General features: G+C 40.1%; 1 protein-coding gene across 1 annotated transcript in view; it reads right to left on the reverse strand.

The window, feature by feature from the left end:
* Positions 1-14,701, reverse strand: part of ADGRB3 (adhesion G protein-coupled receptor B3) — a gene marked incomplete at its 5' end in the record, with an annotated part of 463,681 nt that extends 448,980 nt beyond the window's left edge. The window contains one exon of the mRNA XM_084262372.1: positions 13,948-14,701. Within this exon, the coding sequence (XP_084118498.1) occupies positions 13,948-14,701 (754 nt within the window). The remainder of the gene's footprint in view (positions 1-13,947) is intronic.
* Positions 14,702-16,889: the final 2,188 nt, after the last annotated feature.

Below are 16,889 nucleotides of genomic sequence, written 5' to 3' on the forward strand. Positions count from 1 at the left end.
CATCCCTGTTCCAGATGGGCCTAAATAAAGTCTTCCAGGACTGCACATTATATTTTGTCCCCTCTTCAGGCCTAGTCTGGGACCTAGGTGACCACATTAGTCTGCTGTGTGTCAGAAAAAGGCATCTAACCTGCTGATGACCAAACCTCCGTGTGTTCTGGGGCAACATAATATGTATGAGACAGTAGTGAGCTGAACCCAGATTTTTGCTCACTCTTATTCAAAAATACCAGCTATGGAAAATGATGGAATATGCCTTTCACATATAAATATGCTACTTAGGTATCTCCTAAAGAGGACAAGATACCAAGTTCATGGTATCGTACATATTTCATTCACACTCTAGGTTAACCCACTGCAGTTTGGTTGCCTGACTGACAGACACGTTGCCACCACAGCAGTAATGGGCCTTGCATAAATGAAGAGGTCATGGGCTGGAAGGCCTATCCTGGCTTTTATGACTGAGACCTTTTTTGTGCACAAAACCAATGGAGAAAATCAGTGGAAGCTCATGGCATAGAGCAATGGGAGGAAAGAAACAGGTCTGAAGAGAATTCATAACATAGAGGAATCGTGCCAAGTAGAGTGTAAAGCTGGGAATACAGGACTCTTTGCAGGCCTTCAGCTTGAACTGGTTGTGTGACTGGAGTGATGAGGAAACAGAATCAGGAAATTAAATACTTGGATCCCATTTCTTTGTCCAAGCCTGTGCATTTCTTGGGCTAGCTGAAATACTCTTTTTTTTCCTTTTGTTTTGTTGGGTGGTTTGTTTTTTTTTTTCTTTTCATTTTAATTCCTACAAAGCTTCTGTGTCTGTTTACTTCACCTGTTTTATGCCCCAGAGGGGATAAACCGTAAGCTTAGAGTATTAATAAGACTGGAGTTCTGTGAAAGTGCAGGCTTCTGGGAAATTTAAGGCTTTAGCTGAAGGAGTAATGTAAAGAGCTAACAACCTGGAGACAAGCAAAGCACAGGGACACCAAGGAGGGGAGGGAGAAAGGAGGGAGATGCAAAAAACATGCTTAGAGCCAGTATAATTTCAAGGGAAGCTTAAGTATGTATAAACCTTGTATTATGAGCTACAAATCAAGCAGCCTGCTCAGTATTTAGCTGTGAGCTCCATCAGGGCAATGTGACAATTTCTGACAGAGAGCTACAAGTTACAAATACCAAATATGCTGAAATGGACTTTGTGGCCTGAGGGTCTATCTCATGAGAGGAACAGTGTGTGATCATCCTTCAAGTTAGCATGCACATAATGTATTCTCTGATCAACACAGCACTTTGTGTCTTTGCCAGCACATCACTACTACCATGAGCAATGTGTGTCTGCCAAAGGAACAAAGGAGAATACCGGGGGTCTTTTTGCCTGCATGCCAAAGGGATCCCTGTCCTGAGATGGCAGGATTCCCGACTATATCACAGTACCAGACATCATCTTGATATCATATCGCAATAGCGTCTTTCAACAGAAGAGATTTAGCATCTCCAGTATATTTTTTTCTCAATAAATCTCCAGTGTACCCTATATCTAGTTTCCATTGTTTCATTCACTTACGCATTTTTAATTAACCCATACAACAAACAAAAATGCCTTCTAAATTTTCAGCATTTCAGCTGATCTGGAATCTAATTTTCTCCTTGTGTAAAGGCCTGCATAGCATTATCTTTGTAATATCACAGTGATTCTCTTTAATATACAAAGATCACCTTTAATTAACACTATTCACCCATAAAATGTACAAAGATAGTAATTAGTCATGAAACATAAGCTCAAAATTTGTAATAACTGAGCTGTGAGGAACCACTGAATGGACAAGACTTTTGAATCCTTGGTTGGTATCAGGCATGTAACAAAGATCCATTTAACAGACCTATGAAATTCACAACACTCTGTGAGGCTAGGAAAATAACTTGTATTTTTTAACTGAGAACTCTCATAGCCAGTAAAATAGGAACCAGATCATTGAAAAGATCCACACTGATTTTAATGCAAAATAATTCTCCAAGATCTTCTATACCCAACTGTTTGAAGTGAAACATTGTGGTCAAAGCGTATGTGCAATAGAAAACAGACTTTAGAAATGTAGAAAGTCCTTTGATGCTATGCCAAAACATTATTCTAGGATACTCAGGATCTTAAAAACCTCAGCTACCAACCTCTGAGATTTAATAATTGCTGGACAGTGTTTCAGTAGATCACCAAAACATCCTACATGCTTGCTTCTGCAGTTCTCCCCTCATTCCATCTACATAAATTATAAATTCTGTTGTTAAGATGCTATTTTTGTCATGTTTTTTGATAACCTTTACCATATATACTCAAATCCTTCAGAGCCCCATATTCTTCCACAGCTCATAATATGATAAATATTATTTTCCAATACTTCATAATTTAATGCATTCTCTTAGGAAGAGACTCCCTGACAGTGGCTGTCATATTAAATGACTGTCAACTTCATGTTCAAACAGATATCGTATATTTAAAATGTTTGGTAAAAGGAAAAAAAAAAAAGATAAATACAACTCCAAATTTACAAAAGATGAATTAAAAAGCATCTATTCCTATAGAAGACATGTCAGTCATAGTCAAACACCAGTCAACTGCTCCTTAAGCAATTCCTGTTTTTATCCCTATGTGTCTAGTGTGATGCCATTTGTCAAGTATAAATCAACAAGGTGATACTATTGTTTCTTTCATCTAAAAAGAAAAAAGATGCAGGCTTTAGAAAGGCAAAATTTTCTAACAGATTCCATGGCAACTCCTGGACACGTTCAATGAAAAGGAAAAAAATTACAAAGTACAGTGAAGATAACCAGTGCCATTCTTGCTGATTAATTCTAAATGGGTTTTATTTTAGCCCTGTATCCCAACAAACACAGCACTGGCATTGCTATTAAATAGCCTCAGGGCATGTCAAGTATCGTCTCAACTTGTCTTGTTCTTCCTGGAGCTTTGTTTAGATTGTTTAATGACCAGTCAGCTATTGCTTGATTTGTTTAACTTTTGCTTATCTTCTTAGAACCATATTATTTTTATAGATGGTAACAACAAACAGATATTCTGCACAGAATGACGTTATTTACTACCCCAGCAATGCTGAAGAGCACAATCATGGCAATGAGAAAATGGTTTGAAAGCAGAGGTGACCAAGCAGGAAACACTGGATGCAGTTTAGGGGAGCAGAGGGTGGCACTGGGTATCTCAGAGCTAATGAAGAATACACAGATCAGTTAAAGCAGTGCAGACCTGGGAACTGGACAAAACTAGGTTCCAGGATAACAGGAACAAAGAATATTTATCAAACAATACGTAAGACAGCCCATATATAGTAAATTAATTATGTTTTATTTGTATTCATATTTATTTGATTGCATTTTATTATTTTTATAATTATTTGCATAATAATATTTAGATAAAGCATTGTTAATAACCATGTTTTCCTATTCTAATATTGATTAGATAAATTTTAAAGTACCCACATTTTCATTTGAGGGAATTTCCGATTTCATGGGAAAATGTGGTTTTAATTAAATGCCATTTACATGTTTATTTACTTGTTGAATTTGTAAGATGAATTATGTACAAGTGAACACAAAAGCAAGAATTTAGTCATGCCTGAAAAATATTTAGATGCTGCATCCTGGCACCCTGGAGTTCTCCTTCATGTCTTATTTATGGCAGAAACTCTTCTATTGCAAAGCTACCGTACACTCTATGCCATCAAAGGAAAATCTGGAGTTTTGCAACACTTAGGATTTCACATGGACAAAAATCCATTGTCCAAAAACTTAAAAGCATGGAATAGGAGATAAATTTAAAAGTCCTTCATTCCCTTCATATATTTCATCTGCAAAATAGTCAATAAAATCACACTTTCACTTCAAGCACCAGAAAAAACCTGAAGACAGCATGGATTTCAGTTTCATCAAAACTGTTGAGTTAAAAAAAAAATAAAAATCTTTCAGGTTTATCAGTGATGGCATAATCTCTATATTTTAAGTACCCGTGTGATACTGATCACTGAGCAAACTATAAACTTTAACGCCTTTAACCCCATCATATCACTAAAAGGCAAGACAACTATTACAACAGTACCTCTGGGACAGGACGTGATGCACAGAAGCTGTATTTACAAAAGAAATCAAATAAATTTTCATGCCTCATAAACACTTCTGAGGCCTGGAACCAAAATGGGGACCTCCAAAATGTTCATCCCAAGGCAATCTGCACCTACCAGCATCTAAGAGCCATGAGCAGCATGCACAAAGCAAGCGCAAGGGTCTGGCAATGGCTTAGCTGTGAGAAGTAGCAAACAAACTCCTGAGAGTCACTTGCACTTATCTGGCAGCAGGGCATTGTCCAAAAAGCTGCTCTTGGATCACACCTGCTTGACCAAGCTTTGCAGGAACGATGGGTACATACTGCCAATCCAGACCCAAACACACTGTAATTAACTGCAGCATCTGGAGGAATCTGGACTCAGTGGCTCCACTTCTCAGAAGCTTCTGTCTGGTCAAGAAATAGGAATATTCTTGATCTTTCCCAAATTTGAAGATGCCTCAATATTTGTGGATAAATTAAAAATTCAGTGGACAAAAGAGAACAAATATGTAATAATCTGAACATTCATTTGCAAGACAGGAGAACTTTGGTTCCAGATTCTGCTCCAATTATGTTTAAGTATATTACATTCTTCCAGGACAGTACTTATCAAAATTTTCTCCTGATCATAATTCTGCTTTAAGAGGTGATATTCTTATATATTCCATTTATGAACCCAAATAATAATCAAGTCAGCTGAAGACCCATGGCCCTATACATATCTCCCACAAACTTTATCAGGTGTTGGGACTGACTAATATCCCAGCCTCGGTGTCTTCCTCTCTTTCAAGGAGAGTGAGCCTCCATGATACTAGTTAGTATCATGCATTATTAGTGACTTTCTAGACAATTGGTGCAGACAGGGTGAGCTTGACTAGGCTCTGTACTCACATTACACCTGCAGTGCTGAACATTTTTCCTCCTCACCTCTGTCAGCATGAAGCACATCTATCAACCTTCTAAGCTATCCATATGGAGCGCCTGTATGTGTGCCAGTCACTGCAGATACCAGCCAATGCCACAGAGAAAACAAAACACTTCCAAGGATAAAAACATAACTTGTTATAGTTCAAGCTGAAGTGTCCAGCTCCGCAAACAATTGACATGTTCTATGTATACAGTACAGAAGGGAATGCAAAAGATATATTCATGGGATAGAGAAGAAAACAATGTGCAAGAAAAAGTGGACCACTTATGGTTCAAAGAAATGCTTCACATGAAATCTTCAGACTTAAGATTTTCAAAAAACCCTTTTGGGGAAAAGTGTTCTTCCATCAAGCATGTATAATATTATTCCTCATAATGAATAAATGGCATTAATTCAATTCCTTGATTTTCTAATCAGTAATTTAAGCCCTTTCTTTCTGCACTACAGTAATGAGTTCCAAGAGCTTCACAGACTCATCCCCAAGATCTCTGTGCACACTCTCACAGCAACATATATCACTCTTTAATGGGCAGCAGGAAGCCCTAGACAAACATGCATCTTGGACTGTATTTTGAAGGATCTGCCAGTAATACTGTAACCAAACCAGGTATAGCTCCCTAGAAATAACAGTATGATGCAACTGTCTGCTAACATGTGTAAAAGAATTAGCAAGAGTAATTAATATGCATTGGCTCTTTTTGATAGACTTTTTTAATTTTTTTTTTATTCTAAGCAAATCTAAACCTGACTGAAGCAGCACAAGCGTTCTTCTCCAGTTCTGTGTCACTTTTTGGTACTGATGAAGGGTCAGATGAGGCATCATAGCACACTCACCCAACATCAAGATCACCCAATTAAAAAAAAAAATAACATACTTTAGTTGATGACACCAATTAACACGTTCCCACTCAACCCAAGGTATCTCCTATATTAGCTCGAAGTGATAACATTGGAAGTCCTGTTAATCGTTTTCCATAGCTAAGAGCTGGAGAATTGTTCTCTTGATCATCCCTCAGAAAAGCTGTTCAATAGTGCACAACTATCAGCTGTAGCTGGAAGTTACAAAACATGCTACACAATAAAGACTCTCTCTGCAGAACTGATTAACAAGCAACCAGCACATGAAGAACAAAAGGAAACAAAGTCAGGTCCAAACTGTTTTACATGTCCTGAAAAACAGAAAAACAAATTGGGGAATTCTACCCAAAAAGGAGATGACACATTGTTCTCCTTTTTGTCATCAATTTTCTGTCAAGCTACCAAATAACGGACAGTATGCAAAGTTTATATTTTTGTTGTGGTTTGTGGGTTTTTTTTTCATTTCAAGTAGATATAAATAAAATATGAAGGGAATAAATGAAAGCAAACTTGCTTCCAAATTTTGGTTAGATATGTTTTCAGCACCATCAAAAAAATACTAATTTGAGTATGTCATATGCCTTGTATCCCCTTAATATAATGAAGAAGAACAAAACCCACAAACTGAAGTAATGCAGATGAAGCTAACCAGCTAAAAGGGAAAGAAACGGAGCAACCAGTTAGAAAGTTGACTTTTTCCCTTTATTTTACTTTTTTTTTAAGAGCATCTGCTTCGCTCTACTAAATGTCAGGGAGAGTTTCAAATGCAAAACTACATCTAAAAAAATCCTAAGAAGTTTGAAAGGACAGAATTAATAAAAATTATGAAGCAATTTGCTTTTGGTAGAAGGAACACATGCTATCACTGTTTCACATCTCTTTTGTGTTCTCTAATCTAATCTTCTTTTAGACAAATTATATTGATAGCATAGGGAATTTGCCTTGAGTAAGGATGATAATTTGGCCTTTGCAGAGTAAAGTAACAACACTGATCTCAAATACTGTTAGTACAGATTGTTTTTATTAATTCTGATGGTGGATAGCCCATCAGGAAAAATGTGTGAGTAATTTGATAAAAGCTTTATTTATAACTTCTGTAGAAGATTAACAAAACTAAGAATGACTTTGAAAAAAATTTAACTGTTGTCTTTCTGAGATTTTACTAGCATCATAAAGTGCTCAAACTCTGAAATATTCATAAATGGCACATAATTTGTAAATTCGTACTTTATATCATGTACAACTTTCTCTATCCTAAAGAACATTTTATATTTCTTGTTAACAGTGAATGCAAATAATGCTCAATGGAATTCTGCAGTGACCTTTGTTTTATTAAAATTATTGCATATTTATAAATGAACTGCTACACCTCAATTATAGCAACTTTGAGTTGGAATTCTTTGATCAAACACAACTGAATAAAATTAATTACCTAAGAAGAGAAAAAGAAAGTCTCCTCTGAAAATTCCTCTGAGTATACCAACACACAGAGCAGATTGTCCCATACTTTTGCAAACAGAAAACTAGAGAGAATTGTTTTTAAAAGAGCACAGAAGAACATAAATGTAATAGATCACACAATCACTGTATTATATAACTATAAAATATGTGTGTCTGTATAAAACTGCATAATAAATAGAAATGCAGTATCTGCATTATGTCATATTTCCATGTAATGTCACTGAAATCTTCTAACTGAAATTCTGCTAGGTAGAGTATCACCATTAACTTCTGCCCATGTCTGTTCTACACATGAACACTTCCACATTTGTCAAAAGCACAAGCAAATCAGTGGACAAGGTCTAAAATCCAGTAAATAAATTGTATATTCTGACCGCCCAGACAAAGTGTCATAGAAATATTTGAAGACAAAAGGCACAGCTTACTGGTATGAGAAGGGCAAATAATGGAGGTGCGACTGGTCTGAAAGATTTGATAGTACAGGACTCAGTATTACAGAGTACTAGGTCACTAGAACCAGCAGCAAAAGCGTCAGAATTCTGTTCCTAATTTGGATATTCTTTAACTTCAGCCTGAACACTTAATTCCTTTACAGAACATCCCCATACTTTATCACTGGTTTCTATGCATGTGGAAGTCTCTATACACTTGTCCCCACCTGACAGCAGGTCTCCACAATGCCTGATGTGCAATAATATCGATAAATAGAGGTTTAATTCAAGCAAAAAATGGAAGTCTGGGGACCCAAAATCCTGGGTTGGTTTATAGCACAACTTTCAACATCCTATTTCATTGAAGCCATGAATGTTTTAAACAAGCAGTAAACTCTTGAAAACCTGGCATTGCGATCGTATACAGTACATTTGTGATCTTGCTGAAGGCAGGGCAAAAACTTGATGGCAGTAGGCTGACCTTTCCCCACAAAATAAGTACTATACCATCTTGCTTACCTGAGAAGTGCTGAACAAAATACTGGTAGAATCTGAGATACCAAAGAAATATGCAAGTATATTTACTAATAAATGACTTGAAGTAAAACCATTTATATAGGCTTTTCCTTCCATAAAGGAATTTAACTAGGTATTTTCCTTTTTGAACGTATCAGAAATTTCACTTATGGATTGATCCAAATCCCACCAAATTCAGTAACCATGTGTGAAGTGCTGATTACTCCTGAAAACAAGCTTAAAACTTTACACCAAAACAAGAAGTTTTGTGGTTTACTGAAGTAAATCAGGTGGAAATGATCAATACACTGCAAACTGAGGTACAATCATTAGTGATAATAGCATACGGTCCTTGAAAACAAAGATAGGATTTATTGATTTTAAAAAAACCTGATCATTAATTCTTTTTCTACAGTGATTCACTAAAAAAAAAAAAACAAACCCAAAAAACAAACAACAACAAAAAAAACCACCCCAAAAAACAGAACCTGAAATGAAACTTTCGTGGCTCTGATAAACCATCCTATTTTGAGTGGTACAGAGTGATCCAAACATGTACAAAGATACAAATATGTATAAATGTTTAGGGTGATTGTTTTCTTTTAGCAAGTATGTCAAAAAAGTCGTTACACGAAGCACACTGGAATCCATAGGAGATTTTGAAACATTTCCTTCAACTGGGAACCAGATCCAAAAAGAAGAAACACAGTATCTATAACTGATTTTATCAAGATTTTCATGATGATTTTGGCAATGAACACTTTAGGAGGAACAGTATTCATGGAAAAAATATTTAAAGTGAAATTAGTTCTCTTTACATTCTACTTTGTCACCGAGATCAAACTGCGCATAACAGCATGATATCAAACTGCTCATAACCTGAATGGTAACAGGTTATTTTAGCATAGGGGGCTTCGGGTTTTGAACAATATTTTATAGGTCATAATGAGAAATACCTTTCACATGAAATCAGAAAGCGTGTTCTTCCATTAGTGCTCACCTTGAATTCATTGATAAAAGAGCCATTGCAGGCAGCAGGATATAAAAATTAAGTCTTCCACATATGTTACTGTACTCATCCAATATTCTGGACAACAGTGTAAGGTTGGTTGACTCTATTTTGTAATTTTTGATCTTCCTAGACAAATCCTGCACTGATTTAACAGTTTAAATCCTCTGATGCATCCATGCTACAACTTGTTATTACTGCCTTCTGACTTTCTGACTAGGGATGTCCAGCCTACTCAGCCAGCTAGTGGCCTCTGGGTGTACGTGATGAATTTTATGAATCCATCTTAAATGTGTGCAACAGGAAGTAGGCATTCACAGAATGAGATATAAATAAATGCACACATGTCATGAAAGCTTCACAAAACTATCTGGATCTTACTATTAACCAACAATGAGTCATAAATTATTACTTTAAAGAGACGTCTATTACAGTAAATCCTCCATTAAGATGTCCCTGATGTTTCCAGATCTGAAATCAGGAAAAAACCCCATAAAATCAGATGCTGAATACTGAGATACTGATACACAGTGAGCTGTCAGAATTTGTAACAAAGTAGACCAATGCTACATTTATATCATATTTTAAAAAATCCCTACTAAAATTGTTTCAGGCTGGTTGAACGAGATATACAAGATTAAATCTGGAACTCCAAACATCAAGATTTAATTAATATGACTATCTTCTTTTCTTCTGTTGGATGAAAGTAAGAGGGCAGAATTATTATTTTCCTTGTTTTATGAGGGCCCCTGTCAGACACGGCAGTAAAACACAAGGGAAAACTCTCTCTTAGTTTCTAAGTAACTATTATAAAATGCCACACTCATATGATGGCTGTGTAGTGGTCACAGTAAGAAAATGTATTTTATCATTCTCATTAGCATCATTCATAAGATCGTTTGATTTTTGATTGACTACATGCAAAGGCTCTACAGGTCCACGAAAGCTGGAACCGAGCCCTGTCTTATTGACAGAAACTTCATGAGATACTTCAGTCACAGCAGTGAAGATCAAGAGGACAAATTCCCCTGAGCCCTTAAATTCGGGCCCCTGCCAGAGCGTTCATTGAGATCTATTTGCTAGTGCTTTGATCCAGGCTAAGCACCTCAGATGTAAGGCTGCTGCAGAAAAGGATCAAGATACAATGAAACTGGGTCTTAGGCAAAGTGTGGCGATTTTCAGTATTGCTTTAATCAGTGACACCAAAGATGATCAGTCTATGGAAGAAATGCTGATTTAACCACCTATTTCCAAACCATTTTATTCAGAAAATAACAGTTATAGCTTCCTTTTTTTTTTTTTGGTTGACCTACTTCCTTTTATTGTTCAACACTCCTCAGCACTTTTATAAACACAATCATCCATTGTACACTTGTCACATCTTTTGTAAAAGGCAACACTTTCTTTACAAAGGAAAAATACTGACTTTCATCCATTTTCTTAAGCCATTTATCATATTCAAAATCGTAAAGATCTTCAGAGGTTCAGGAAAGTAGGCTCCAATCTAAATGCTCTCTATTTACATTATGGATATAAAATGTGACTGGAAATAGATTTTGGAAAAGATTTTGCACTTAATACAGTCAGACTTGATGAAAGCAAATCTGAATGATGGGAGGTGCATAATCCTGTAGAAAGTTGTCAGGTCTTTGCAATTCCTTTCTCAAAGTCATTTGCTAGACAATGTCAGTACCAAACCTCTAAGTAATACATAAATTCATAAAATACAATCTTACCAAGTCTGGAGCACTCTCACAGTGATAGGCAACTGCCATTCCCTTTAAAACTCAACTTATACTAGCCAAAGTGACTTTCAGTCACCACTATAAACTCTAACAAGAAGAAACCATTCTCTTAGTTATTGCCCAGCATTATTTTTGCTACCTGTGCCAATACAACTTGAAGCAGTTTGCCCGTGAGAGCAAAATTTGCTTTTGTTGCCTAAATGTTTGCTGACACAAGTCATGAATGGCATGATTTTTGTGGCAGGAATATTCTGCATTTTGATCTCTCAACAAAGCCTCTGACCGAACCACAAACCAGCTTCATACATACCAATACGCTGACTGATGTGTTTGATAAATGCAACTATATCTACAGAAAACAAAGGCCCAACACATCTCCCTCGCAGATTTGTAGCCTTCTGAGGAAAGGGGGGAAATGCTCTAAACACTGACTGGAAGACAAAGTGTACCACTACTACTACTACTGAGAAGCACCGTGAGGCTTAATTTGCTAACTGATTGTAACTAGTAACAATCTGATGAACAATTTCCAAGTGCATTAAACTAATGAAATAAAACACTGAAATAATTATATTACTGTTAAAATCCTCAGCAACACAAATAAATAAATAAATAAATAAATAGTGCTAATCACAGCGAAGAACTAGCGATGGAAACCCTCCACCTACCAAGCAAAATTCCCACCCTCTACCAATGCTGTTTCCCAAGCTGACATCTGGGAGAACCCACGAGCAGGGGCAAGGATTAAAGGATGCCTGAAATTGGAAGCAAAGTATGTTGGAAACGTGTTTCAAATTTTAAGAGTAAAAAAAAAAAAATCCAACCAAAAAACCCAAACCAAAACCCAACCAGATGCTTTCCACAAGCTTCCTCTGTCCTTTCCCCTGAGCCCATTTCAGAAACGGGTGCTTCAGACTCGCATCCACATGGAATTCAGCGTATTTTGGGCAGCGGCCTGTGCACCCACCCCGCCGTGCTTGCACCCCTCCCCACTCAGCCCCACCACCGAGGTGGTACCTTAGGACAGCAATCGGGGCTGGGTAGGGCGCAATGCGCCTTTCTCTCACCCTGGGAGTGACCCGCGCAGCGCTGCGGCCGCGGAGAGATGCGCCGCTACACTTGCGCGTCTCCTACGCGCTTCTGCGTCTGCGGGGTTTCTATTCCCTAATGAGCTCCGTGCCTTCGCCGTGCCCTGGGCCACGACGCACACCGCGTACGTGGAAGGGGTGCAAGCAGTGTTTCCCACCTAACTTTCACGGCCCACTCGCGGCGGGGCGAGCCCCGCCACGCAGAGCCCCGAGCGAGCTGAGGCGGCCGCCCCCGCGCAGCGCCCGCGGCTTCCGCCCGGCCCCGGCTCTGCCTGCTGCCCCCATCCTCCCCTCCCTCGGGCTCCGCGGCCAGGGCTGTCTCGTCCTCCCAGGGCACTAATTATCTCTAAACGATGTTAAATACCATCCCTGCCGCTGCACGGGCTTCTCTGGGAGGATTTTTACAGGAGACGAGCTTCCCCGTCATTTACGATTGCTCTGCTTCCTGGGCTCCGAGCTGATGGGTGCTGGGCGAGGCGCTGACCTGCCCGACACCAAAAGTGTCCCTCATCTCTCCCCTCCCCCCGCGCCGCCCCCCCCAGCCCTGCCCGCGGCCCCTGGCACGGTGGCAGCTGGAGCAAGTTCAGCTTTTCTTCTCCCACAGCACTGGGGCTTGGCTGCCCTTAAAGAAAATCCTCTCCTAACAACGTGTCAATGTTACATTCCTTCACAAAGCAACTTCTATTAGGGGGGCTGGGAGCTTGGCGCTGCATAGCCACAGACTGGGAGCTTTGTGGCTATGCAGAAAACAAGGAGAGCGGGAACATTTCCTGCATTAAAATGCAATACCCTGGGCTCGATGATTTATCCCTTGCCGCAGGGGCACTTTCTCCCCTTCCCCCATTCCCATGTGGCTGCCATGGAGGACCCCCTCTCTTTAGGTTGCAGACAGAGCAACCACATACAGGTTCAGCCTACACTGCCTCTGTCTCTGCACCCCCTCACCCCACTCCATCCAATTTCCTTCCTAAAATCATTCCCGACCTCCTCAGAATGTCAGGAGGCCAAAGCAAGAGGTATGAAGCAGAGGATCTAGGCAGAGGTCTGCCACTCTAATTGCTGGATCCCTGTTTTCCCACCCTTCCACAAACCCTCTTTTCCAGCCTGGACACAAAGCAGCTGCTGGGACTGGCACACATCACACCCCCCCTCCCCATTCCTCAACTAATGCTGCTATGAGATTCAGAGCCTTCATCTGCATCCAAGGCCACACAGAGAAGGGGTGCAGCAGGAGCACACAGCCCCTTTGCAGGGCTCCCAGCATCACAGGCAAAGGGTTCACCTGAAGATGTGTATTTGCTTGTGGTTTGTTTTTAGGTTGCTGAGGTGTGGCCCAGTTTGGACTACGTGTCCTGACCATGGTAAATCTCCTGGTCTTTTAGTCAGGTTGCCCTCATGCCTTTGGAAATATTTTCCTTGCAAAGTCAAGGGATCATGTCAAGAGAGAAAAGATTTTGTAATCAGTTGGTTGCAGTAAAGAGGTGGCGAGGGGGAAAGTGGATCCTGGCTTGCCACCTGTGGCCATTGCTGTAAGTGGGGGCTGAAAACAGATGGATCATACTTATAAGGAGTTTCAACAGTGCTCAGCAGAACTATATGCTGAAGGTTAGGCCAGTTTAGAAATGAAAATGCAGCCTTCCCTGCCCTGAGGGAGTGTGCATCTTCTCTAGCCCTTTCCCCTCATCTAGAGGTGAGCTGGAGTGGAGAGCAAGTCAAATGAATGTGAGTATCGAGGAGAGCCAGCAGCAGGACCTACACACCGGTGTGGGATTTAGCCCCCTCCCTTCCCCTCCGAGAAGCACCTACCTTCTTTTGGCGGCCGTTTGGCTTCTCTGGTGAGGTTGCAGACCTGGGTGGTTTGCAGCTCCTGGGTCAGGCAGCCCTCCGTTTGCTCGTTGAGGGGCAGCACCACGTTATTGAGCAACACTAGGGACTGATCGTCTATTCCCCATTCTCCCAAATGCTGAGGGCAGGTGCATTTTGTATACATGATCCCACAGGACTCGGTTCTCCCATTCTCAGATTTCAAGCAGCTCTCCAACCAAGTGCATAACACATGGCACCCAAACTGGCTTGGGCTCACCTTGTTCAACACCAAAAACTCAAAGAAGGATTTTTGGTCTTCTTCTTTTTTGTGTAATCCTGGGTAATTGATAGGATAGACGCGGCGTATCTGAATAAAATTCTTATCATACTGCAGAAATACAAAAGCATTCTTGGAATCACAGAGCTGCATTATAGAATGGTTATTTTTTAAAAGATCCTTTATTTTCTCATGGGAAAAATGATCAAACTGATAAGCCAAGAGGGAGAAGTTGGAGCAGCTGAAGTCCTTTTTGGAAAATTTCAGGTAAATACTATATTTGGTCGGATCTGGATTTTCCAGCGTCCAAGTGCAGTTTGTGAAGTTTTTAGGAAACATTTCACTCACAGAATACGATCCATAAATGACCCCCTTCACCAACGTGGAACACCAGAAGTCTTGGGCAGCATTAAATCCAAACATAACCAGCAGATAGGTGGAAAATATATAAATCAGCAAATTACGAACAGCCTTCATCCTATGTCATTTGGCCTGCAGGAGATGAAATGAAATAGAAATGCAAGTAGAATTCCTCACGCATTGAAAAACCGAACTCCTTCCAATATCCGAGCCAGCTGTTTCCAAGCTTGCAGTTAGAGCCCCTTTCAGAAAGAAGGGCAGGTAATTTTTATTTTATAACGCGAGGGCCGGGTTTGCCGCTGTGTGCACAGCGCCATCACGTGGGCACCGCGGCCGCCACGTCTGCCACGGGCGAATTAAAAAACAACAGCTATTAGATTATTAATAGGAATGTCCTCTCCTGCCTAGGATGTAGTCATCATGGCGTGGACTAGGGCTGCTCGACTTAGGTAAAAAAAAAAAACCAACAACCTAGGCGCCTGAGCTAACAGAGCAGGAAAAGGGCAGTTTGTCTCTCTATTTCTTCAAGAAAAGTGAGTGAGTGGTCTGCTGGAGTCATGTATGTGCACATGCAACATGCACACGCAGGACTTCACCGGAATAGAGAAAGGGAGCCAGTAGCATCTCTTGTTTTATATGTATATTTTTTCTATTGAGTCTGAGAAGTGTGAAGAACTGCAGGCATAATCTAAAACCGCATAAATTATTACTTGTTACAAACGGAACATTACCTCTCATATGCCTACATGCCTTCGCCCCGGCCACCTGGTATACAGAAGTCTCGATAAAAACGCAGAAAAAACCCAGGCAGGAAATACTGAGATTAATGTATCCATAAAATTTTGAGACTGTTGGAGAAAGAATCCGATGAAACTACGGCTGGTCTGACACTACCACGAAACGCTATCTTTTTAAGACAATGATTTCAATCTGCTACAACCTCATAGGATATATAAAATGGATCACTGTATTACTACCTACAACCAGTATCTCTGTATAGCTGCCAGTGCTACACAGGAATCTCTGCACCTATTGGACTGTGCTTGCCCTCTTATTACGACTATCTAGTACTGTCTGATTAGCTGTGTTTTGCAGATGTGTGCTTGAAAGATGGAAAGACATGCTACGTTTTCCCTGCTAGTATCTCAAATAAAGCCGTTTCACTGCACCTGTCAACCCTTACAGCCTCCACATGCTCGCTCTCTTACTCGTGGCCTGGGTTAATAAAGCAAACCTTAGTTATATTTACCTCCGTAACGTTATCCAAAAAATTCAAATTGAACGTTTTCAGCATGAACCTCTGAGAAGTTGCTTATCTCTTACAAACGAGTAGCTTTTCGCCTTCTGCTGTCAAATGCAAGCAGACAGAAGTGATGCCCAGCTAATTTCAAAACTCTCTAGATTGCAGTCTCTTCCACTGTTGCTCTGTGAGCAGAGGCAGACATGCACACACAGGCACTGTTACTGAGTTTTGATGTGTGTCTTTGCCTAGCTTTTCATCTCACCAAACAGCAAGGCATCTTCTGTCTCCCATTGCGTAACACACAGCAAATCACCAGATTAAGCTCCCTTGAAGAGATTTTTGTATCTCCTAGATTATAATTCAAACTCCGAATCTTGAAAACGGGCAAAGCAGCACCAACTCTAACCCTCTTTATAGCGGAGGTTGAAAAAAAAAAAGCAGAGCTGCTGCCGGGTCTATCCACACGGTCGGATTTTTTCCTTTCCAAGCGTCCATCTCAGTGAATAACACGGTCCTCCTTCTCCAAATAGGGTTGGTACAGCATTTAAGGTTAAAAAAAAAAAAAAAGGGAGAAACTTATTGGGAATTCTGGAAACAATTTCCCCTTTGCTGAAGCACTTTGCAGGCAATGCAGTTCTGCGCAGTGTTATTCAGGATGGTGTAGGCGTTGAAAGCCAATGTGACAATAAGTGTCTAAATTAGGAATTCCACCCATGAAAAAGGATTAATTTTATAATCTGGAAAGCAAAAAGGGGGCTTAGTTGCTTTTCTATTTGAAAAGGGAAAAAGCCTCCGACTTCTCCCATTCTATGTAATATTTGCACTAGAAAAATAAAGACGTCTGCAGTGCTAGGCTGTTTTCTATGAAGAAATGTTATCAAATAGCCCTCATTTCAGTTGTGCGTTTGTTCATGCAAGGCTACTGGAACAACATCGTCTTAATCTCTCTCTCTCCCCCCCGTGTGCATTACACACGCACACACACACACCCGAATCGAGTGTGCCGACAGCATTTCTCTTAGTTTGCGGTATTGCTAAATACGAGAGTGAATCTGCTCGCTG

The sequence above is a fragment of the Gallinula chloropus genome, assembly GCF_964237585.1.
Source record: "Gallinula chloropus genome assembly, chromosome: 3".
Classification (NCBI taxonomy): Eukaryota; Metazoa; Chordata; class Aves; order Gruiformes; family Rallidae; genus Gallinula; species Gallinula chloropus.